General features: G+C 59.6%; 1 protein-coding gene across 3 annotated transcripts in view; it reads right to left on the reverse strand.

Annotated features, from left to right (window-relative positions):
- Positions 1-9,145: 9,145 nt before the first annotated feature.
- The window catches only part of GMDS (GDP-mannose 4,6-dehydratase), a 442,717-nt gene continuing 433,406 nt past the window's right edge, over positions 9,146-18,456 (reverse strand). For all 3 annotated transcript variants that reach the window (XM_055570454.1, XM_055570453.1, XM_055570451.1), the window contains 2 exons: positions 9,583-9,651; positions 9,146-9,432 (listed from right to left, as the gene is read on the reverse strand). In XM_055570454.1, the coding sequence (XP_055426429.1) occupies positions 9,370-9,432; positions 9,583-9,651 (132 nt within the window). In that variant the 3' untranslated portion in view covers positions 9,146-9,369. The remainder of the gene's footprint in view (positions 9,433-9,582; positions 9,652-18,456) is intronic.

The following is an 18,456-nucleotide window of genomic DNA, read 5'->3' on the forward strand; positions in this document are numbered from 1 at the left end:
CCTATATGTCTGGATACTTTAATACAGCCTTAATTCTTATGAGAAAAAGATTTCAGAGATTAAAACACTAGAAATTACCAATTCTCCTCCTAAATCTCTGAAAAAAAAGTAGAGACATCCTCTGACTATTCCTGGTCAAATTACGCGTGTAAGTCTCTTTTTGTTTAGATTTATTTTTTTCCTGCGGCATCTTTTGCAAAAGTACTATATAGTCAGCTTGCTTTGTGGCTAGTAAAAAGAGATTTTCCTAAACATATCTGAGTTGGCATATACACAAATGCATTTTCTCAGTAATGACAACAGGATTTGGAAATTTCAAGCCCATGAATCAGCGGCAGTCTCACCACAGTGATACCTGTGTGTGGAGAGGTAGCTGTGCCTTCAGATACACATTTGAATATTTGGCTTGTGTATCACTTAAAAAACTGTCATACATACCAGACATCCCCTGTGAGCCAAATGCTGGATGAATTTTCTTCCTGTTAATTTCACTCCTTTTTAAGAGGGGGATAAAAAAAACCTAGCTTTTAAATGTGTGTATATAACTCATCCACATCTACAATCCTTCATGTCCAATGTAGGATTGATTTTTATTTTAATGTACTGCGGGTTGGAAAGGGATATTTAATCTTTGGGAAAACTATTTTAGAAGATATGCTTGTAGAACAATTATTTTGGGGGGAAAGATTTAAAGCAATAAGGAGAGGGAAGGAGCGCGAAGCAGGGTGTTTTAATCCAGGCGGTTTCTTTTCAGTCCCGTTTTTCTTGTTAATTTACAGTTAAACTTATGGGGCAGCCCGCTAGCCCCTCCTTTTGTAAATAACCCAGGAAATGTAATAAATTCATTATCTTAGGGTGATCTGCCCTGTCGATCAGACTCTGGGGAGCTGCGATTTGATTCCAGACTTTCAGGGCCTTTCCGTTTGTTCTCGAGATAATACAGTTCCCTGCTATCTGCCGCTCCGATCTAGAGGCAACACTTAGCAGTAATTGCTGTTGCTTGTTGTCAAAATTTGATCATTGTTAAAGGATTGCTGCAAATAAATACACTCTACTTCCAGTCAAAAACTGCTTTACACGGCCTCTGATTTGCTGGGTCCCTGGCTCAGAGTCGAGCCGGGAGGCGCGCAGGGCGCGGGGCGCGGCGTCCCCGGGGGCAGGCCACGGGGACCGGCCTCCCCGCCGCGCGGCCTCCGAGTTGCAGCCCCGGACCGGCGGCCTGGCGCCTCCCGGGAGCCCCCGTTTGGGAGTGAAGGGGAAGGATCCGCGGGCAAACCGCCTGGCTCCCGCGTGGCGCATTCGTGGGAACCGAGAGCGGAGCCGGGCTGGCGGACAAAGGGGCCGCGGCGGCGCGGGGCCGGCCCCGAGGGAAGCGGCCGCAGGTGGGCAGCGGCCGGGTCCTCAGGACGCGGAGCGCCCCCACCGGCCCCCAGGCGGGCTGCGGGCACCGAGCCCTCCGGCCTCAGCCGCCCCGATTTTCTGAGCGGTGGGCGGCCGTGTGGACCCGGCCATACCCGGCCTCGGGACCGGACGCTTCTCGGCTAATTAGGGGGAAGCCACGTCCCGGGCGCTCAGCGCCCACGGCCCCTCCTCTCCGCCCGGCTGGGTCGGGCGCCAGGAGAAACGCGCAGAGGCACCGCTGGCGGGGTCCGAGGCGGGCGGGCCCACCGCGCCTCTGCGCCTGGCGCGGGGCTGCGGTTTCGCGCCGCGCCCGTCGCTTTGTCTGGAGAACGCACGTGCGTTAGTCCAGCGGGCGGCGGCCCCGGGGCCACGGGCAGGCCCCGCCGCCGGTGCCCCGCGCGCCCTGGCCGGCCTGGCAGCCTCGGCCTGGCCTGTCGGCCGGCGCTGGGCCCGGGCGGCCTCTCCGCTGGGCCGCGTCCCCTCTCGGCGCGCGCGTCCCGTTCGCGGAGGCCGCGGGGCAGCTAGAGCCGCTCCTCGGGCAGGGGGCGTCCCCGCGGCCTCGGGGCCCGGCCTCGACCCGCCTTCGGTGCTCGGCTGCGAGGGTGGGAGAGAGCTGGTCGGCCCGGCGGCGCTTCCGACCCGGCTCGTCCTTCTCGCCCCCTCCCCGAGTCCCTGGGCTGGAGAGGGAGCCCGGCGCGGCGCTCTGGCTTCTGGAGGAAGCCGGCGGGCAGCCCCGGCCCAAGCAGGGGAGCGCTTGCCTGCTTGCTCCCCAGGGAAGCCTCTAACAGTCCCTTCTGCCTTTTCGATCCCAGCGTTTGAAAGTTAGGTTTTTAAGACATGCGTCGAGGAAGGTGCTTGGGTTAACTTTGTAGGCAGAGAAAATAGTTTTCTCTACAGGAGTTGCCCAGGGCGTTGTTCAGAAGCTGTGTTGGCACAGAAGGGTGCAGGGCCTGGTCCTGAGGCTGATGTTAGATCCCCTTATGTGGCGTGTTCTGCTCTCAGGACATTTTGGCTTCTCGGATACAGTTTAAGGCCGACTCTGCCACCTGATCCTTGGGAGGTTGGGGCTCTATTCTGGAGGGACCCCGAGTTGTTCCTTAGTGCTTTGCACATTTGATTGAAACTGTTACAGCAACAAGGATAATTTTGCTGTGAAGTATTCTAAGAGAAACTCGTTCATGTTTGAACAAATAGCACAGTTTGGAATTAGCCTGGGACATCAGACAGGACCCAGTGGGGGGGAACTGGGCTAGTTTGGAAGTCCGTCTCTGTAGAGAGCCTGAGGAAAGTAAGTCTTCTTGTCCTGTGTGTGGCAGTGGGCGCTTCTTAGCAGTTTCTACAGGAGCAGGCAATTCTCGGCGTGTTGCATGCCACATCCAGGCTTGCATTTGGCGAGTCACACGGTGGTGGGTGCTGTTCTCCAGGGTGATGTAGGTTACAGGCCATTCCCACCAGACTGCATGCAAACAAGGACACGTTTTACAATCCACCGTGCCCGCAGCTTGTGTCCTTAGTGATGGAGGGCTGCAGGCGAATAAGGCTCGATTGTGCTGGTGGCCCTCAAGCCCTTGGCTATTTCCTGCAGGGTCAGAAGCAAGGTCAGGAAACAAGCCTGCCTTGCAGCCCCGTGGCTCCCCTGAACTTTGTTAGGTGAAGAGGGACGGGGCCTTCGCCCCCTCCCTGTTGCCTTTGGAGGGGTCCCGGTTTGTAAGGTGGAGAGCCCTCTGTTTTGTTGTGGATGGCGCGGTGCTGGCCTGGCTGCCGGGCGGGAGGCGGCCCCCATGGATCCAGGCCGTGCCCTGTTGTTGGCGGCAGTGGGAGTGATAGTTTCTTTCCACCGTCACCCCATGCCCGGAGCTTCTGGGGGGCCTGTTTGCTCTGGAGCTCAGTGCCTAGCGTGGGGATGGCCTGCCTGGTGTCGCTGAGTCTTCGGGCTCCTGTGGACTCGTTTTGTAGATCTGTTCCTGAAGCCATTAGGCCTTCCCACCGGGTCATAAACAAATGTCGCTTTAGGGGCAAGATTGATGGTGGCCACGGAATAAAGCGGGCGGGCGCGTGAGAAGCTGATTCTGTGCGAATGGTTCTTCAGCCAGGCAGGGAGCTTGGGGGAGGTCGAGAGAAAAAGGACCCAGAGACTGTATCAGAGTGTTCACCCCAGGAACCCCGGGGGAGGGGGGTGATGCACAGCCTGATTGATTCAGGGGATGGCCAAGGCAAAAAAAAAACAACAAAAAAAACAACCCTTCGACATGTGCTTGGGGCTGAAATGCCAGTTTCAAGACCCCATTTTCCTGAAAGTTACTATTTCAATTTATAAGGAGGCCAAGAGTTTCCTTGAAAAGAGCTGTTTATTAATGGCATTTCAGTCCCACCTAAACACAGCCTTCCTCTGACACCGGGGTATCGGGCCCTCTGCTCCGGGTCCCCCCTTTGGTGGCAAATCCATCGTCAGCATGCAGCTCTGCTGTCTCGGTTTCTGCCCCCGCACCCCCCTCTATCCTCCCCTTCTCCCGCCCTAATCTCCCCAGGCCTCCGCAGACGCCTGGGGGCCAAAGCCCCTCCTGGGAGGGTTCCCACCCGGCAGGGCTGCCTCCCGTGTCCACCGCGCTGGGCCTGGGCCGGATGTGGCTGCCGGCTGGCGAGCAGGCCTTGGACACCCGGCCCCAGGGAGCAGGACGGGCTGGTTCCAGGTCCAGATCTGGTTGGAAAAGGGGCGATGGTTAATCCAAGGAATTCTAGCTCCGAAACCCATTCAGAGGAATGAAAACCGCTTCCCCATGACGTTCTCCACGGGATTAGGAGTGGAAAATTGAGCAAAATGGACCATGTCCGCCTTGTTGGAAACCAAACTACGGCCTAGGGAGCAGGAGGGCAACCTAAGACCTTTGCTGCGCTGTTCCTTCTCACCCGGTTCCAGAGAAGTCTCTGCTTCACATTATTTTGTTGTTGTTGACTTGATTTTTTCCCTCACTGATTTCAAATTTGCAGCATATTGAGCTTATTAGAGGGGATGCCGTGGGCTCTGGGATCTCCTGGCCTACAGGCGGGAGTCTTCAGCAGGAGAGAAGGGCGGAGCTCCTGGAGGAGACGCAAGACAGCTCGGAGTGGTTGGTGGGGACCCTGCGGGACTCCGGAGGCCTCCCCAGGCCCACTGCTCCTCCAGGTGGCTCCCACCTCCCTCCCCCCCACAGAGCACCTCCTGTCTCTGCCTTTGGGTTCCTCCAAGCCTCTGCTGTCCCCGGGGCCACTCCCAGGAAGGACCCTGTGTGGGCTGCTCCTTTGCCCCCAGAGTCAGCACAGCTCAGTGCTACTTGGGTGGCCCTGGGACTGCATTTCGGGAGCCCAGGGAGTGAGTGAGCAGTGGGCAGGCAGCCAAAGCTGTGGGCCTCCTCCCTGAGCGGATGGTGGCACCCCAGGCCTGGCCTCCGGGGCAGAGGAGGCCTCCCCTGGGCGCAGGCTGGAGGTTGGTCGCCAGGGCTCTGAGCTGGAGGCTGGGGAGTGAAGGGCTTTGCTGCAGGGCTTTGGGGACGATTTACATGACAGATGAGAGGGAGAGGAGACAGACCCTTCCCTCCCCCATTACCCACCCCTGGGAAAAGGCAGGAAAGCCAACGCTTTTAGCACCATTAACTCCTAAGGCCTCTGCTTTCCCTTCAGTGTAAAGGTTGGTCCCTGGGCCCGAGGCTGCGCGGGTCCCTTAGTGGCTACACTTGGGAACACCGGGCAGGAGTGGGAATCGCGTGTTTAGGAAGCGATCGGATTCTCAAAAAAATCCGAGAGTGGAGGGAAGACGAGGACTGTGTCCCCTGCGCAGAGACAGCCCCGCGTCCCTGGCGGCGGGCGGGTGCCCTTGGCCGCGGACACGGGAGCGAGCCGGTGCGCGAGTGCGCAGCGCCTGGATTCCCGCTGGGCGGGGGCTGCCCCAGGGTCTTCCGTGCGGCCCGAAGGGCCTTTCGTCGTGGTCACCCCGCAGGAGATGCGCTGGACCTGGCAGCGGGCGTTAGGTCCCAGCGGGCGGCGGCGGCGGGGCCGTGGAGGAGACGCGGAGGCCCCACTGTGGCTCCCGGGCCGGCCGTCTGGGAGCCAGACACCCCTGAGGCGTCTGCGCGCGGCGTCGGGGAGGCCGGGCCGCGGCGTCCAGCGGGTCTGGTGACTGAGAACCCGCCCGCCGCCGCAGCTTCGCAGGCTGTTCCCGGGAGAGGGTCGGGGGCCGCGGGGAGAAGCAGCGCGACAGGAAGGCCTCGCTGGACGGCCTCCTGGCCATAACAAGCCGAACTCCAGCCGAGGTCCTGCTTCCCCGCAAACGGCCCTGCCGCGCCCGGCCGCCCCTCCTGCCCCAGGGGGGCCTCGCGGTCGGCCCAGGCCTCGGATCGGAGCCGCCTTCCTCGGAATCCCGTGGCGGCCGCCGCCGCGGTTCGCCCGCCACTGGGCGTTTGGGGCCTCGGCTTCCGAGCATCGCATCTCGCGCGCCTTGGGCGCTCGGCGCGGGGCTGAGCCGTAGGGTCCTTTCTTAACTGCGGTTCTCCCGCGTCCTCCGCTAGGCCTGCGCTCGCGGTGCTGGGACACTGCGGGGTGTGGGGGTCCCGCCACCCGCGCTGGGGGAGGGGCGCCTGACCCCCGGCGGCCCGGCGGTAGGTGTGGCAGCCGCGGACCCTGCATCCACGTCGGGGATCCTTCGTACAGTAGCTTCCGCGCCCGGCGCCTGGTCCCCGAATCCAGAGATCAAAGAGGGGTAGCTGAGAGCGGGGCGACCCGTGCCTGCGACCCCTGACCCTGGAGGGAGGGTGGGAGCCGGGGTCGGGGGTCAGGCCGCGGTCGCTGGCCTCCCCGCGGGGCCGCTCCCCCGCAGAGACGATGGGGCCTGGCCGTGGTGCCCAGGACGGGCCAGCGGAACATCCCGCGGCGGGCCCAGGAAACGGAACGGCTGGAGAGGCGGCCGCGGGCTGCTCGGGTGGCACTGCCTGGGCCGGGGACCGTGGGTCAGCGACGCCGGGCGCCAGGGAAGGGGCGCTGGATGCTTCGGCCCGGCCGTCACTGAGGCACGAAAAAAATCCTGCCATTTTTGGAGAGGTGTGGGTGGCGTGTTTGGCTGTGGAGGTGTTTGAAAAACCCCCTTCCAGGCGCACAATCCTGCAGTGAATCTGGTGACTCCCCTCCCCCAACCCGGACACCACCGCCCCCAAAGGCCGCTCCTTGTGGAAAACAGATGGCTTGGGAACTTGGACTTGCACACTTCTTAAATCAGAGAACACCGGGCTGGAACTGCTGGTGCAAACCTACCTGGAGTGCTTTGAGGCTTTCTGGGGGGGCTTCAAAATGATTTGTAAACAATGCATTTATGGTTATTTTGAAACAAAAGTTGGAGATATCGCCTTCTGCTTCCCTGGTGGCTCAGATGGTAAAGAATTTGCCTGCACTGTGGGAGACCTGGGTTCAATCCCTGGATTGGGAGGGCATGGCACCCCACTCCAGTTTTCTTGTCTGGAGAATCCCACGGACAGAAGAGCCTGGCGGGCTACAGTCCATGGGGTCGCAGAGTCAGACACGACTGAGCGACTAAGCACAGCACTGGGCCTTAATAACAGGCGGAAGGTCTCATTCCCCAGCAGCCCACTGACCACCCCCGAGCCTGTCATCTCGATGGCTGGCGTGTCCCAGCCTGGAGTCCCGCTCCTGAAGGACCCGCCTCGCGGGGAGGCGAACCCCCAAGCCCTCTCTCTAGTCCTTCCCTCTCAGGCCCAGCCTGTGTGTCCACACTCACCCCTGAACAGCTGAAGGGGCAGAAGGCTTTCGGGGCCGCCCTCCCTCCCGACCTCCCGCAAGGACAGCACACAGTCCGCCACCGTCCGGCAGGTGGGGTGGAACCGAGGCCACGGCTGTCCGGTACCCCTGCGGGCCTCGCGGCTCATGGGGGCGCCAGTGTGGGCCTGAAGACTCTGCTCTCATATCGGTGCGTAAAGCTTAACATTCTTAGTTTCCACTTGAAAAATCAAGGTGGAAGATAATTTATCACATCTAAAATGAATACTCAAAGCTGGCAGAGGAGAGAAAAGGGGGAAAGTAAATTTGTTGAAATTGAAGCGAGACTTAAGGTAGAAGAAACCCTTTAATAAGAACTGTCTTGAAGGATGTCTAAGTGAAATTCACAGCACAGAAAGAAAGCGCAGAGATACTCAAGCAGACCTGTTCTCTTTCCACCCTCTTAAGTACACATGGGGAGGTCAGGAAGCCAGATTACCCGCTCCCCATCCAAAATACGGGAAAAGAGAGACGGCTGCAACCCAAATACTTCTTGTGTCCTTGAAGCCCGATGCTCCAGGCCATTTTGAGAGTAATTTAACCCCAGGGCACCACCGAAGTCCTGCTAACCCCCTGCCTGGACCCCCTCCAGTGCTCACTGAGGAGCCGCTGGGTAACAGGCCACGGAGCCCTGGGAGCCAATGTGAGACGGGCTGGAGGGTTCAGGGGGTCAGAGGAAGAGGAGGAGGGGGTCTGCCCACCACATCGAGGCCAAGGGCAATGTGTGTGAAGGTGTGTTTGTGAGACGTTTAAGACTGTGTGTGTGACAGCAGGTTTGCATTGTGTGTGTGTGTGTGTGAGCTGGCATGTTTGTTGGTGTGTGTTTGTATTTGTGTTTGCCTGTGTGAGAGTGTGTGCGTGTGTGTGCCCACCAGCCTGCCTAGTCCTGGAGGCCCAGCTTTCCGGGGACCATCTGTTTCCAATTAGCAGAGTCCCGATTGGGAGAAGGCCTGTCCTGGGGCAGCTCCAGAGCCCAAGGCCCGGGTGGGCCGGATCAGGCCCCGGTTCTGCTCCAGGGGACCAGGCTCTCGCAACTGGAGCGGCCACACAAAGAGCCCTCTCTCCAGCCACCAGCCTGGAGCCCAGGTCCTCCCCAGATCATAAACCTGCTCGTGAAGACAGTCAGAAATAGTTCAGCCCCACTCACAAGCATGTGCAAAGGCTGGAATTCCATTTGCTGTAAAGTTTTATTTTCCTTGGAGGGGGAGTGAGGGGGAGAGGAGTCCTGACCTAATTTGTTCTGGGGCAAAATACGGCCTCTCAGGCAAAGGACCCACCTGTACACGAACTCTTGCTTGGTGCGGGTGAGTTCCACACGTGTGTGCCCACCTGCCTAACGCCGTGGAGCACACGCGTGAAAGCCCGGCCACTCAACGATGCTCTCAGGAAACCGGATTTCTGATTAACCTCGTGTGGTTCATGTGCATACATTAGGCACTAAGTATAAACCAGTTGAATGACTAAATAAAAATTAGATTTAAAAAGTGATCTAGTACTGAGAGGAGGTTGGAAATAAGTAGTGTGTGTAAGACTCTAGACCACAAGCAAAGGCATGGGCTCAGAGACCTCTGGGTCACCCAGGGGTCTGGCATGGAATGTTCCAGCAATATTTACCTTCCTTCAAGTTTCTTCTTCTAACTCTCCCTGTTTCTCAAGCCTTCCTTTGAGATGGTGGGAGCCCTGTGGGTTCTAACTATAGCTGTAGGCCAGCGCTGCTGTGAATGCCGCCTTTCTGCAGGACCTGGGTTTCCAGGCGGCTGCACAGAGCAGCTTACTGTCACCAGGAGGGGACGGCAGTGTCAACGCTCAGACTCAGGAGGGCGTGCGGCCCGGCGGGCTCAGGCCGGAGACCACTCCAAGGCGTGGATTTGGGTGACTTTTTGTTTGGGGTCCTTACAGTTGCTGCTTTATAACTTGGAGACAGTATCCACGGGGACTGTGTTAATGCTGATTAAGAGAAAGGATCTTTTTAATAAGAAAAGAGAAAAACCCTTTGAAAGCCCCACAATTTCAGTTGTCTGGGATATAATTTCAAGTGAAGCAAATAAGTGATTTAAAACATTGTGATTCCAAAACCGATTAGAGGAGGAAAGGGAATCGGCCGGGCCTTTCCCGGCTGCCGCAAACCTCGGCCAGCCTGGGTCCCGGCGAGGTCCCGCCACTGGGCGCTCAGGCATTGGGGTTGGTCCTCATGAGCTCCACGTCGGCCTCCACCATCTCCCGCACCAGCTCCTGCGGGCAGGGCGTGGGCGCGTGTCACGGGGAGCCCCAGCCCCCGGCCCCCGGGCCCTCCTCACCCACCCCGGCCCCCCCGGAACCCCCCCACCACCCCCGACCCCCGGGGCCCCTCCCGCCTGGCCAGAGCCCCGGAGACTCACTCACATCAAAGGCGACCCGAGGCTTCCAGCTGAGCTTCTGCCTGGCTTTGGAGCAGTCTCCCTGCAGAAAGTCCTGCGGGCGGGACGGGGTGCACGGTCGGGCGGGCGGTGGTGGCCTCGGCCGGTCACCCATGGCCCGCAGCTCCTACAGGCGCAGCTGGGCGGGTCCCCGCCGCAGCCCCGAGTCCCGCCCCGGGGACTCGCTCTGAGGGCCTTCTGGGCCTCACCAAGGAGAGGGGATGCGCCCCCACCCCCACCCCCGGCCCGCCCCCCGCGGTGCTTGCTTCCCGGCTCCTCTCCCCTCCCCGCTCCCAGCCAAGCCCCTTCCCTCCCCCTCCCTCCTGCCCCCTCCCCTGCCCCCCCAACTCCCCCTCCCTCCCCTCCCCTTCCTCCCCCAACACCCCCTCCCTCCCCTCCCCTGCCTCCCCCAACTCCCTCTCCCAGCTCTCGAAGTCCCCACCCAACACCTGACCCACAGGAAGTGGGTCTCTGAGCCGCCCCCTCTTTACTGACCCCCACTGCCGCCCTCAGAGCTGAGGTCCAGGTTATTCTGTCGGTCCCTTCCTTCCTGGGAAATGCTGATCTCAGGGCTTCTCCTCACCGCACCCCTGCCCCAGCTCCCCCCACCCAGGGCCCGGGCTCCTCTGCCCCTTCCCCGCCCCCGGTCCCACTGCGGCTCATTTGCTCAGTGGTGAGCTTCTCTCCCCAGCTGACAGGGTCTTATCAAAATATAAAAACACATAAAAGAGGGCATGATGACTCAACCAGTCCCCGCTGGGCCTCCCTGGACAGGGAGGGGCTGGGAACCTCCCGGCTGTCTTGCTTGGTCTCCCTGGGAAGGGAACCGGTTGAGAGTCGAGAGGGCCCACCCACCCAGCCCAGCGGAGCCCCCCCTGCCCACGACTGATGGATGGGAGGATGAGAAATGAGAATGTCAAGATGCTTCCAAAAAGAAAGTGAGGGCAGAAGGAGGGAGGAGAGAGAGAGGGAAGAAAAAGGAAAGAGAGAGGCTCTGAAACAGACCAAGCTGCGTGAGCACCCCAGGCCCCAGGGAAGACATTCTCCCAGCTACATGGAGTACTAAAGGACAGCCTCAAACCACCGCAACGAGGAGCCTAACGGATGCTCAAGCTGCAGCTGAAATGTTTCTGCCCCACATCAGTCAACTCAGGCTCTGGAAGGTGGATCCCACAGGCAAGCCAGGGGCGGGTGGGACCTCTGTGCTCACCCCAGCCCGGCCCGACGCACTCGGCCTGGCCCCACGTCTGCCCTGTCTGCCTGGGGCTGTTCCAGCATGGCCCTTCCAGTGGCTTCTCCACCACCCAGCCCCACATTCAGGCTGGGCTCAAGCAAGCTCCCAAAGGGCTTCACTGAAGGGCTGCCTTGGCCTCCAGCATTAATAATAGTCAAACAAGTTACTTCTGCTGGCCCTGAAAGTCCATGTGCAGAGTCCTCAGGAAAAGTAGGGTGCAGATATTATTGATTAGCAATTTAACACAGTGCTACATGGAGCTGGAAATATATGCGGAAAAACAAGTGAATTTATTTTTCTCTCCTTTTCCCGAGTAAACATGTTTAGACTTCGAGGCTACTTCTGTTGGAGAAGAGAGTCACACAAAGACATACATTCTGCCTGTGTCCCCAGCGGGAGCTGTGAAACGTGGCCCCTGGAAGCAGAGCCCCAGGCTCTGTGGCTGTCATGCTCGGCTGGGGGGGGGTGCCGCCATCCACCCCACACCTGCCATGGCCGCCAGCCTGCGAGGGTGCAGAGCCCCGAGGCCCGTGCCTCTCCGCTGGCTGCAGGCGGCTCGGAAAGGGCGCTCTGCATTGAGACTCTGTTTCCTGCATTTTCCTACAAGCAGCTCCTAATCTAAAAACAAGTAGGGGACGACAATTAAGGAAGAAGAAAAATGGCTTTCAAAAGCTCAGAAACAGACGTGCTACCGTGCAAGGGTTTCATTGAAACCAGAGACGCACCAGTAAAACTTCCCGATGCAGTTCTGAGCCCAGCTCCCACATTCCAGCCCGGCAGCTAGCTTTTGCCTTCTGCCAAGGCGCTGTCTCCCTGAAATTTAATTAGACCGAGAGATCCTGTGAAGGAAAAGGATGAGGTTCCATTAAAACAAAACGTCGGCTCTGGACGCCAGCTGCTGTGTCCGAGCCGACACCTAGACCGGCCCCTTCTAGGGAAGACAGGGATACACGGCTTGTTTTATGCTCAACCCCTCTTGAGGGGCTTTCCTGCTTGTCCCCGGTGAGTCCGTTAGGGAAAAGGTAAACAGCTGGGCCCGCAAGGTTTGGGGCCCAGGCTGGGGTACACGAGGCTGGCCAGCGGGGAGGGAATGTGGGGCCCGGGGCCGGGGGGCAGGCCCAGCTTCCTTCCCAGCCGCAAACCCTCCCCACTCGCGTGGGATCGGCTCTGAGGACAGGTGGGGAACCAGCCATGTGCTTTGCTCTCTGCTTCTCTTCTGACAGTTCAGTTCCTCCTTTATTTATAGGCTTAAAGCCTTAGTATGACAACAGCGGCCGGAGCTGAAGGGACGTGATGATTTTATGTACAGTTTCCCAAACGCACGCTGTGCACTGGGTGGTCTGGACCTTTTCTTTAGAAGGGAGACAGGACCGCTCTGGGAAAAATGTGAGGCATTTCTATGTGAAGACCACGTTTCCTGAGCTCCGGCTCTGCGTGTCCTCCCGTCTCCACGGCTGTTCCTTAGGTGAGCACTGCAGTTTCAGCCTGTGATTTATTCTTGTCGGATTCAATTAGGGTTGGCTGAGCGGGTCCCAGCGGCAGGGCGGCACAGACGCCCATGTGCAGACGCCCCTGCTCTTCCGGGTCCGCAGATTCCAGGGCCGCCTTCAGGGCTCGTCCTCCGACGGCGGGGTCCAGCCCAGAGGCCGAGGGCCCGAGTGCCCGTGGGCGGAGTAGCAGACCCACGCGGGTAGGAAGCGTGATTTGCTGCAGTAATTTTTCTGGCTTTCCTGGTTTCTGTCCTTGTTACAGTGACGTGATAAAGGGCCAGGCCGGATCCTGGAAAAGTCATCAGGCCGGTTCCTGAGCCCCCAGCAGTCAGCACAGAGCCGGAGAGCAGGCCCGCGCTGCCAGCCGCCACCTCACCAGACCGCTCTCCGCGCCGGGGGCGTCTCTTCTCTGCCAGGATGAGGACCCACCTCCAGTGGGTGGCCTCCCTGCTTCCCCTGTGCTCCGGTCAGTATTCAGCACATTCAGCCCTTGGCTGCCCACCCACTTTCCTGGAAATCACCCGGGGAAAGCTGTTAGGCAGAGTCTATCACATTTCTTTCTAAAGTTCATACTCTTTTATTTCTTTTCTCTTGCTCTTTCACTGAAGTTACATTAGGAAAATTTTTAATATGAAAGTTAACATCCATTTTATTTTCAAGTGGCATGTCTCCTTAACAGGGCTGTCTGTAGGCTTTCCGAAGGGCATCAGTTTAGGTGGAGAAACAGCCAAGTGTGGGCGCTCTTTGGGCAGGAGGCTGCTAAACGCCCACAGCGCACACAGCAAGAGCTGGACTCCAGCCTGTGACTGAGAAGGGGCACAGACGACCCGGACCGTTGAGGCTGAGCCACCTTCCAGGACCTGAGAGCCGAGCGTGAGGACTGCTCCAGATTCATCAGCTTCCTTCCACTTTGCTTAAAAAAGCAAAACTGAGGAATGGCTGAGGCTCCCAGGGAATAAAAGAATGCCAGTGAATGTGGTTCCTCGTGTAACTCGATGCTAATGCCTTCCTCTTGGGGAAATGCTCCTTTTTAGAAAGACAGAACTGCTCACGACAGCAGCAATGGACAGTCAGTGGGAAACACTGGCCCAGTCCAGGCTGGAGACGCGCAGCTGAGAGTCAGCGAGAATGAGGAAAAGGGCGGAGCGGGGACCTTCCCCCAGAAAGCCCGCAGGAGAGCCTGCCTCCCGGGGGCCGGTTCAACGCCTCCTGCTCTCCTGTCCTTAGCTGTGAACCGTCCCAGAGAGGAGGGGAGCGCAGCGCGGGGAGCACTGCTCACCCCCAGGACCCCCGCCGTGGGCACCCACGGAACTGAAGCCCGGCCTCCCCTCTAACGACAGGGCTGATAAGAGATGAGGAGAAAACAGCGGGTGTCTGGTCTGCTCAGGAAGCGGCCTCAGAGGGGCTGTCCATCAGCGGGCTGCCGTCGGGCCCTGAACAATGCTGGGCTCTCCCGCGCGGAAATCCAGTCCTCAGCACCGCCCCGCCACCTCTGACCCTGGAGATACGGGGCAGCCGGTGGGGCAGAGAGAACAGCCTGCCCAGAGACACTGGCACCTCTGCTGGGGGCTGCGGGTGGGGCCTTGGGACATGCGTCCTGGCCCCAGGGCTTGGGGGGGTGGCGCCTGAGCGGGTCCCCAGGAAGCTTCTGGGCTGGGAACCACGATTTGTCATTTGGAATGAGCTCCTGAGAGCTACCAAACCCAGGCCTGCACCAAGGGCACCCCAGACAGGGGTGAAGGCATCTACCTAGCACGCAGCGCTTTCTGGAAAAATGAATGAGAACACAGACTTCCTGACACGTCCACTTCTAAATTTGTAAATAAAGCCTATGGTGGTAAGCAGAAAAAGTATTCGCTTTATAAATGGAGAACCCAATTAACAGCATTTATAGTGCAGCCTACGTAGAGATGTCTGTTTTCATTTGTATTTTGAAAATACGGGTAGCAGAAAGAGAAATGTGGTGAGGATGGAGGGGAGAGGCCGTCAGACTATTGTTACAGTGGAATACGGGATGAAGCGCACCAAGTTCCTTGGAAACAGAGCTGGAGCAGACATGGTAGAGACAGTCCTTTCAGGCTGAGGTGAGCACGGGGGCCCTCTCCTCGCGGAGTGGACACATGCCTGGGACCCAGGCTGGCTTCTGTCCCCAATGCCAGCCCCGGGCGCCCCCTCACAGCCACATGCCCTCCCAGGGCAGAGGAGCGGGCCCCAGAGAGGCCAGCCCACCCGCCTCCGGGCCTGGCTCACCCGGGCTCAGTCTATGCCCGGTTTCTCTCTTATTCTTGTCTGTGCTGGTCCTTGTTGGGGTGCAGGGCCTGCCTTCTAACTGTGGTGGAGGCACCCCTGCCGCAGAGCCCGGCTCCACTGTGGCGTGCAGCTTAGCTGCTCTGCGGCACACGGCGGGATCTCCCCGACCCGGAGATCGAACCCACACCTCCTGCTTCAGCAGGAGGCCCCTCTACACTGAGCCCCCAGGGAAGCCCCTGAGCCCGCTTTCTCAAAGCTGCACCCAGGAGCTGTCTGCGCCCAGGTTGCTCTGAAGGCGCCAGTGAGGCGGGGGGTGAGCATGGCCGCACGTGCCCTGGTGAGGCGCCTCCTCCCCACCCCAGCCCGCTCCCTTCTCTGTCGGCTGTCCTCCAGGATCTGAGGTGCTACGAGGGGCGACAGCCCCAGGAGAGCTTGGTCAGTCCTGCCATGGGAGCCTCTGGACCCTGAGGCCCTCCCTGATGATCACTCTGAGTGGTGGAGGCGGGGCTGCTGGAGGCGGCAACACAGGGCTGGTTCACGAGAGGGAGATAAGATTGTCGGTGAGCTCAGCACATCCCAGGCTTCAAAGCCAGCAGCGTCTTTGTCGGAAATGACTGGTTACTGTTAATAACTGGGTCGAGGGTGTGAAGATTACCCAGGCTGGTAGGAGGTGACACAAAGCCCGCAGAAAGGAGATAAAGCGCCTTTAAGTGGACGATTAGAGGGGCTGACTGTTGGCTGGTGGCCCCTGGAGCACGAGGCTGGGCGGCTCTGCCTCTGCCGTTGAGGCCCTTCTACCCTCCAAGTGCTGCACGTACACCAGCTAATTAAACCTCGAGATGATCCAAATGCAACTCAGGAGATCCTGGATCTGCTTCAGGAGGCCCCTTTCCTGGGCACGGAAGCACCTGACAAGCACCTGGGGGGCGAAGGCCAGCTCTGTGTTCGCTCACCTGCAGCCTGACGCGGGTGGGGGCACCCCTCAGCAAGGAGGCCGAGGCCGGCCACCAGGGACCCGCACGTGCAGAGGAGGGCCGTTTCCTTCTCCGTTGTGAGGGGACCTACTGGGCCCTAGACACCCACCCCCTCCCTGCCCCCGATTAGTACTAATGAATACGGGCTTCCCAGGTGGCGCTAGGGGTAAAGAACCTGTCTGCTATTGCAGGAGACGTAAGAGATACGGGTTTGATCCCTGGGTCTGGAAGATCCCTTGGAGGAGGGCATGGCAACCCACTCCAGTATTCGTGCCTGGTGGGTGACAGTCCATGGGGTCACGGAGAATCGGACACGACTTAGCAACTGAGCACAGCACGGCATTGATGAATATTGTAGATACAGGGAGGCACCTGGAACACGGAAAGGAGGTTTCTCCCTTTGGGTTTTTCTCAATCTGAAGAGCACATCAAGCTACTCGACTTCAGGAAACCCCGCTTCCGTAACCCTCCCGCCCGCCTCCTTCTCACCCCAAACAGAAATGGCACGGCACTCATGCAAACACGCATTCCCTCGCTGACCTCTGAAGAAATGCTGGGGCTAGCCCGGCCACAGACCACATCCACATTCTTGCTTTTAGGCTGTTTCTCTGGGGAGTTTCTTAGTTGAGGGAAACTTAGGACAAGTGCTCCGACACTTGCTAGTCAGGTTTCTGAGAGGCGAGGTGGACGGCGTGCGTGAGGACGGCGTCAGGTCCCCGACTGTCCATCCTTTCTGGGTTTCTGAGAGGTGAGGTGGACGGCGTGCGTGAGGACGGCGTCAGGTCCCCGACTGTCCATCCTTTCTGGGTTTCTGAGAGGTGAGGTGGATGGCGTGCGTGAGGACGGCGTCAGGTCCCCGACTGTCCATCCTTTCTGGGTTTCTGAGAGGCGAGGTGGACGGCGTGCGTGAGGACGGGCGGCAGGTCCCCGACTGTCCATCCTTTCTGGGTTTCTGAGAGGTGAGGTGGACGGCGTGCGTGAGGACGGGCGGCAGGTCTCTGACTGTCCATCCTTTCTGGGTTTCTGAGAGGTGAGGTGGACGGCGTGCGTGAGGACGGGCGGCAGGTCTCTGACTGTCCATCCTTTCTGGGTTTCTGAGAGGCGAGGTGGACGGCGTGCGTGAGGACGGCGTCAGGTCCCCGACTGTCCATCCTTTCTGGGTTTCTGAGAGGTGAGGTGGATGGCGTGCGTGAGGACGGCGTCAGGTCCCCGACTGTCCATCCTTTCTGGGTTTCTGAGAGGTGAGGTGGACGGCGTGCGTGAGGACGGGCGGCAGGTCTCTGACTGTCCATCCTTTCTGGGTTTCTGAGAGGCGAGGTGGACGGCGTGCGTGAGGACGGGCGGCAGGTCCCCGACTGTCCATCCTTTCTGGGTTTCTGAGAGGTGAGGTGGACGGCGTGCGTGAGGACGGGCGGCAGGTCTCTGACTGTCCATCCTTTCTGGGTTTCTGAGAGGTGAGGTGGACGGCGTGCGTGAGGACGGGCGGCAGGTCTCTGACTGTCCATCCTTTCTGGGTTTCTGAGAGGCGAGGTGGACGGCGTGCGTGAGGACGGCGTCAGGTCCCCGACTGTCCATCCTTTCTGGGTTTCTGAGAGGTGAGGTGGATGGCGTGCGTGAGGACGGCGTCAGGTCCCCGACTGTCCATCCTTTCTGGGTTTCTGAGAGGTGAGGTGGACGGCGTGCGTGAGGACGGGCGGCAGGTCTCTGACTGTCCATCCTTTCTGGGTTTCTGAGAGGCGAGGTGGACGGCGTGCGTGAGGACGGGCGGCAGGTCCCCGACTGTCCATCCTTTCTGGGTTTCTGAGAGGTGAGGTGGACGGCGTGCGTGAGGACGGGCGGCAGGTCTCTGACTGTCCATCCTTTCTGGGTTTCTGAGAGGTGAGGTGGACGGCGTGCGTGAGGACGGGCGGCAGGTCTCTGACTGTCCATCCTTTCTGGGTTTCTGAGAGGCGAGGTGGACGGCGTGCGTGAGGACGGCGTCAGGTCCCCGACTGTCCATCCTTTCTGGGTTTCTGAGAGGTGAGGTGGATGGCGTGCGTGAGGACGGCGTCAGGTCCCCGACTGTCCATCCTTTCTGGGTTTCTGAGAGGTGAGGTGGACGGCGTGCGTGAGGACGGGCGGCAGGTCTCTGACTGTCCATCCTTTCTGGGTTTCTGAGAGGCGAGGTGGACGGCGTGCGTGAGGACGGGCGGCAGGTCCCCGACTGTCCATCCTTTCTGGGTTTCTGAGAGGTGAGGTGGACGGCGTGCGTGAGGACGGGCGGCAGGTCTCTGACTGTCCATCCTTTCTGGGTTTCTGAGAGGTGAGGTGGACGGCGTGCGTGAGGACGGGCGGCAGGTCTCTGACTGTCCATCCTTTCTGGGTTTCTGAGAGGCGAGGTGGACGGCGTGCGTGAGGACGGCGTCAGGTCCCCGACTGTCCATCCTTTCTGGGTTTCTGAGAGGTGAGGTGGATGGCGTGCGTGAGGACGGCGTCAGGTCCCCGACTGTCCATCCTTTCTGGGTTTCTGAGAGGTGAGGTGGACGGCGTGCGTGAGGACGGGCGGCAGGTCTCTGACTGTCCATCCTTTCTGGGTTTCTGAGAGGCGAGGTGGACGGCGTGCGTGAGGACGGGCGGCAGGTCCCCGACTGTCCATCCTTTCTGGGTTTCTGAGAGGTGAGGTGGACGGCGTGCGTGAGGACGGGCGGCAGGTCTCTGACTGTCCATCCTTTCTGGGTTTCTGAGAGGTGAGGTGGACGGCGTGCGTGAGGACGGGCGGCAGGTCTCTGACTGTCCATCCTTTCTGGGTTTCTGAGAGGTGAGGTGGACGGCGTGCGTGAGGACGGCGGCAGGTCTCTGACTGTCCATCCTTTCTGGGTTTCTGAGAGGTGAGGTGGACGGCGTGCGTGAGGACGGGCGGCAGGTCTCTGACT

Source organism: Bubalus kerabau, chromosome 3 (assembly GCF_029407905.1).
Source record: "Bubalus kerabau isolate K-KA32 ecotype Philippines breed swamp buffalo chromosome 3, PCC_UOA_SB_1v2, whole genome shotgun sequence".
NCBI classification, from domain to species: Eukaryota; Metazoa; Chordata; class Mammalia; order Artiodactyla; family Bovidae; genus Bubalus; species Bubalus kerabau.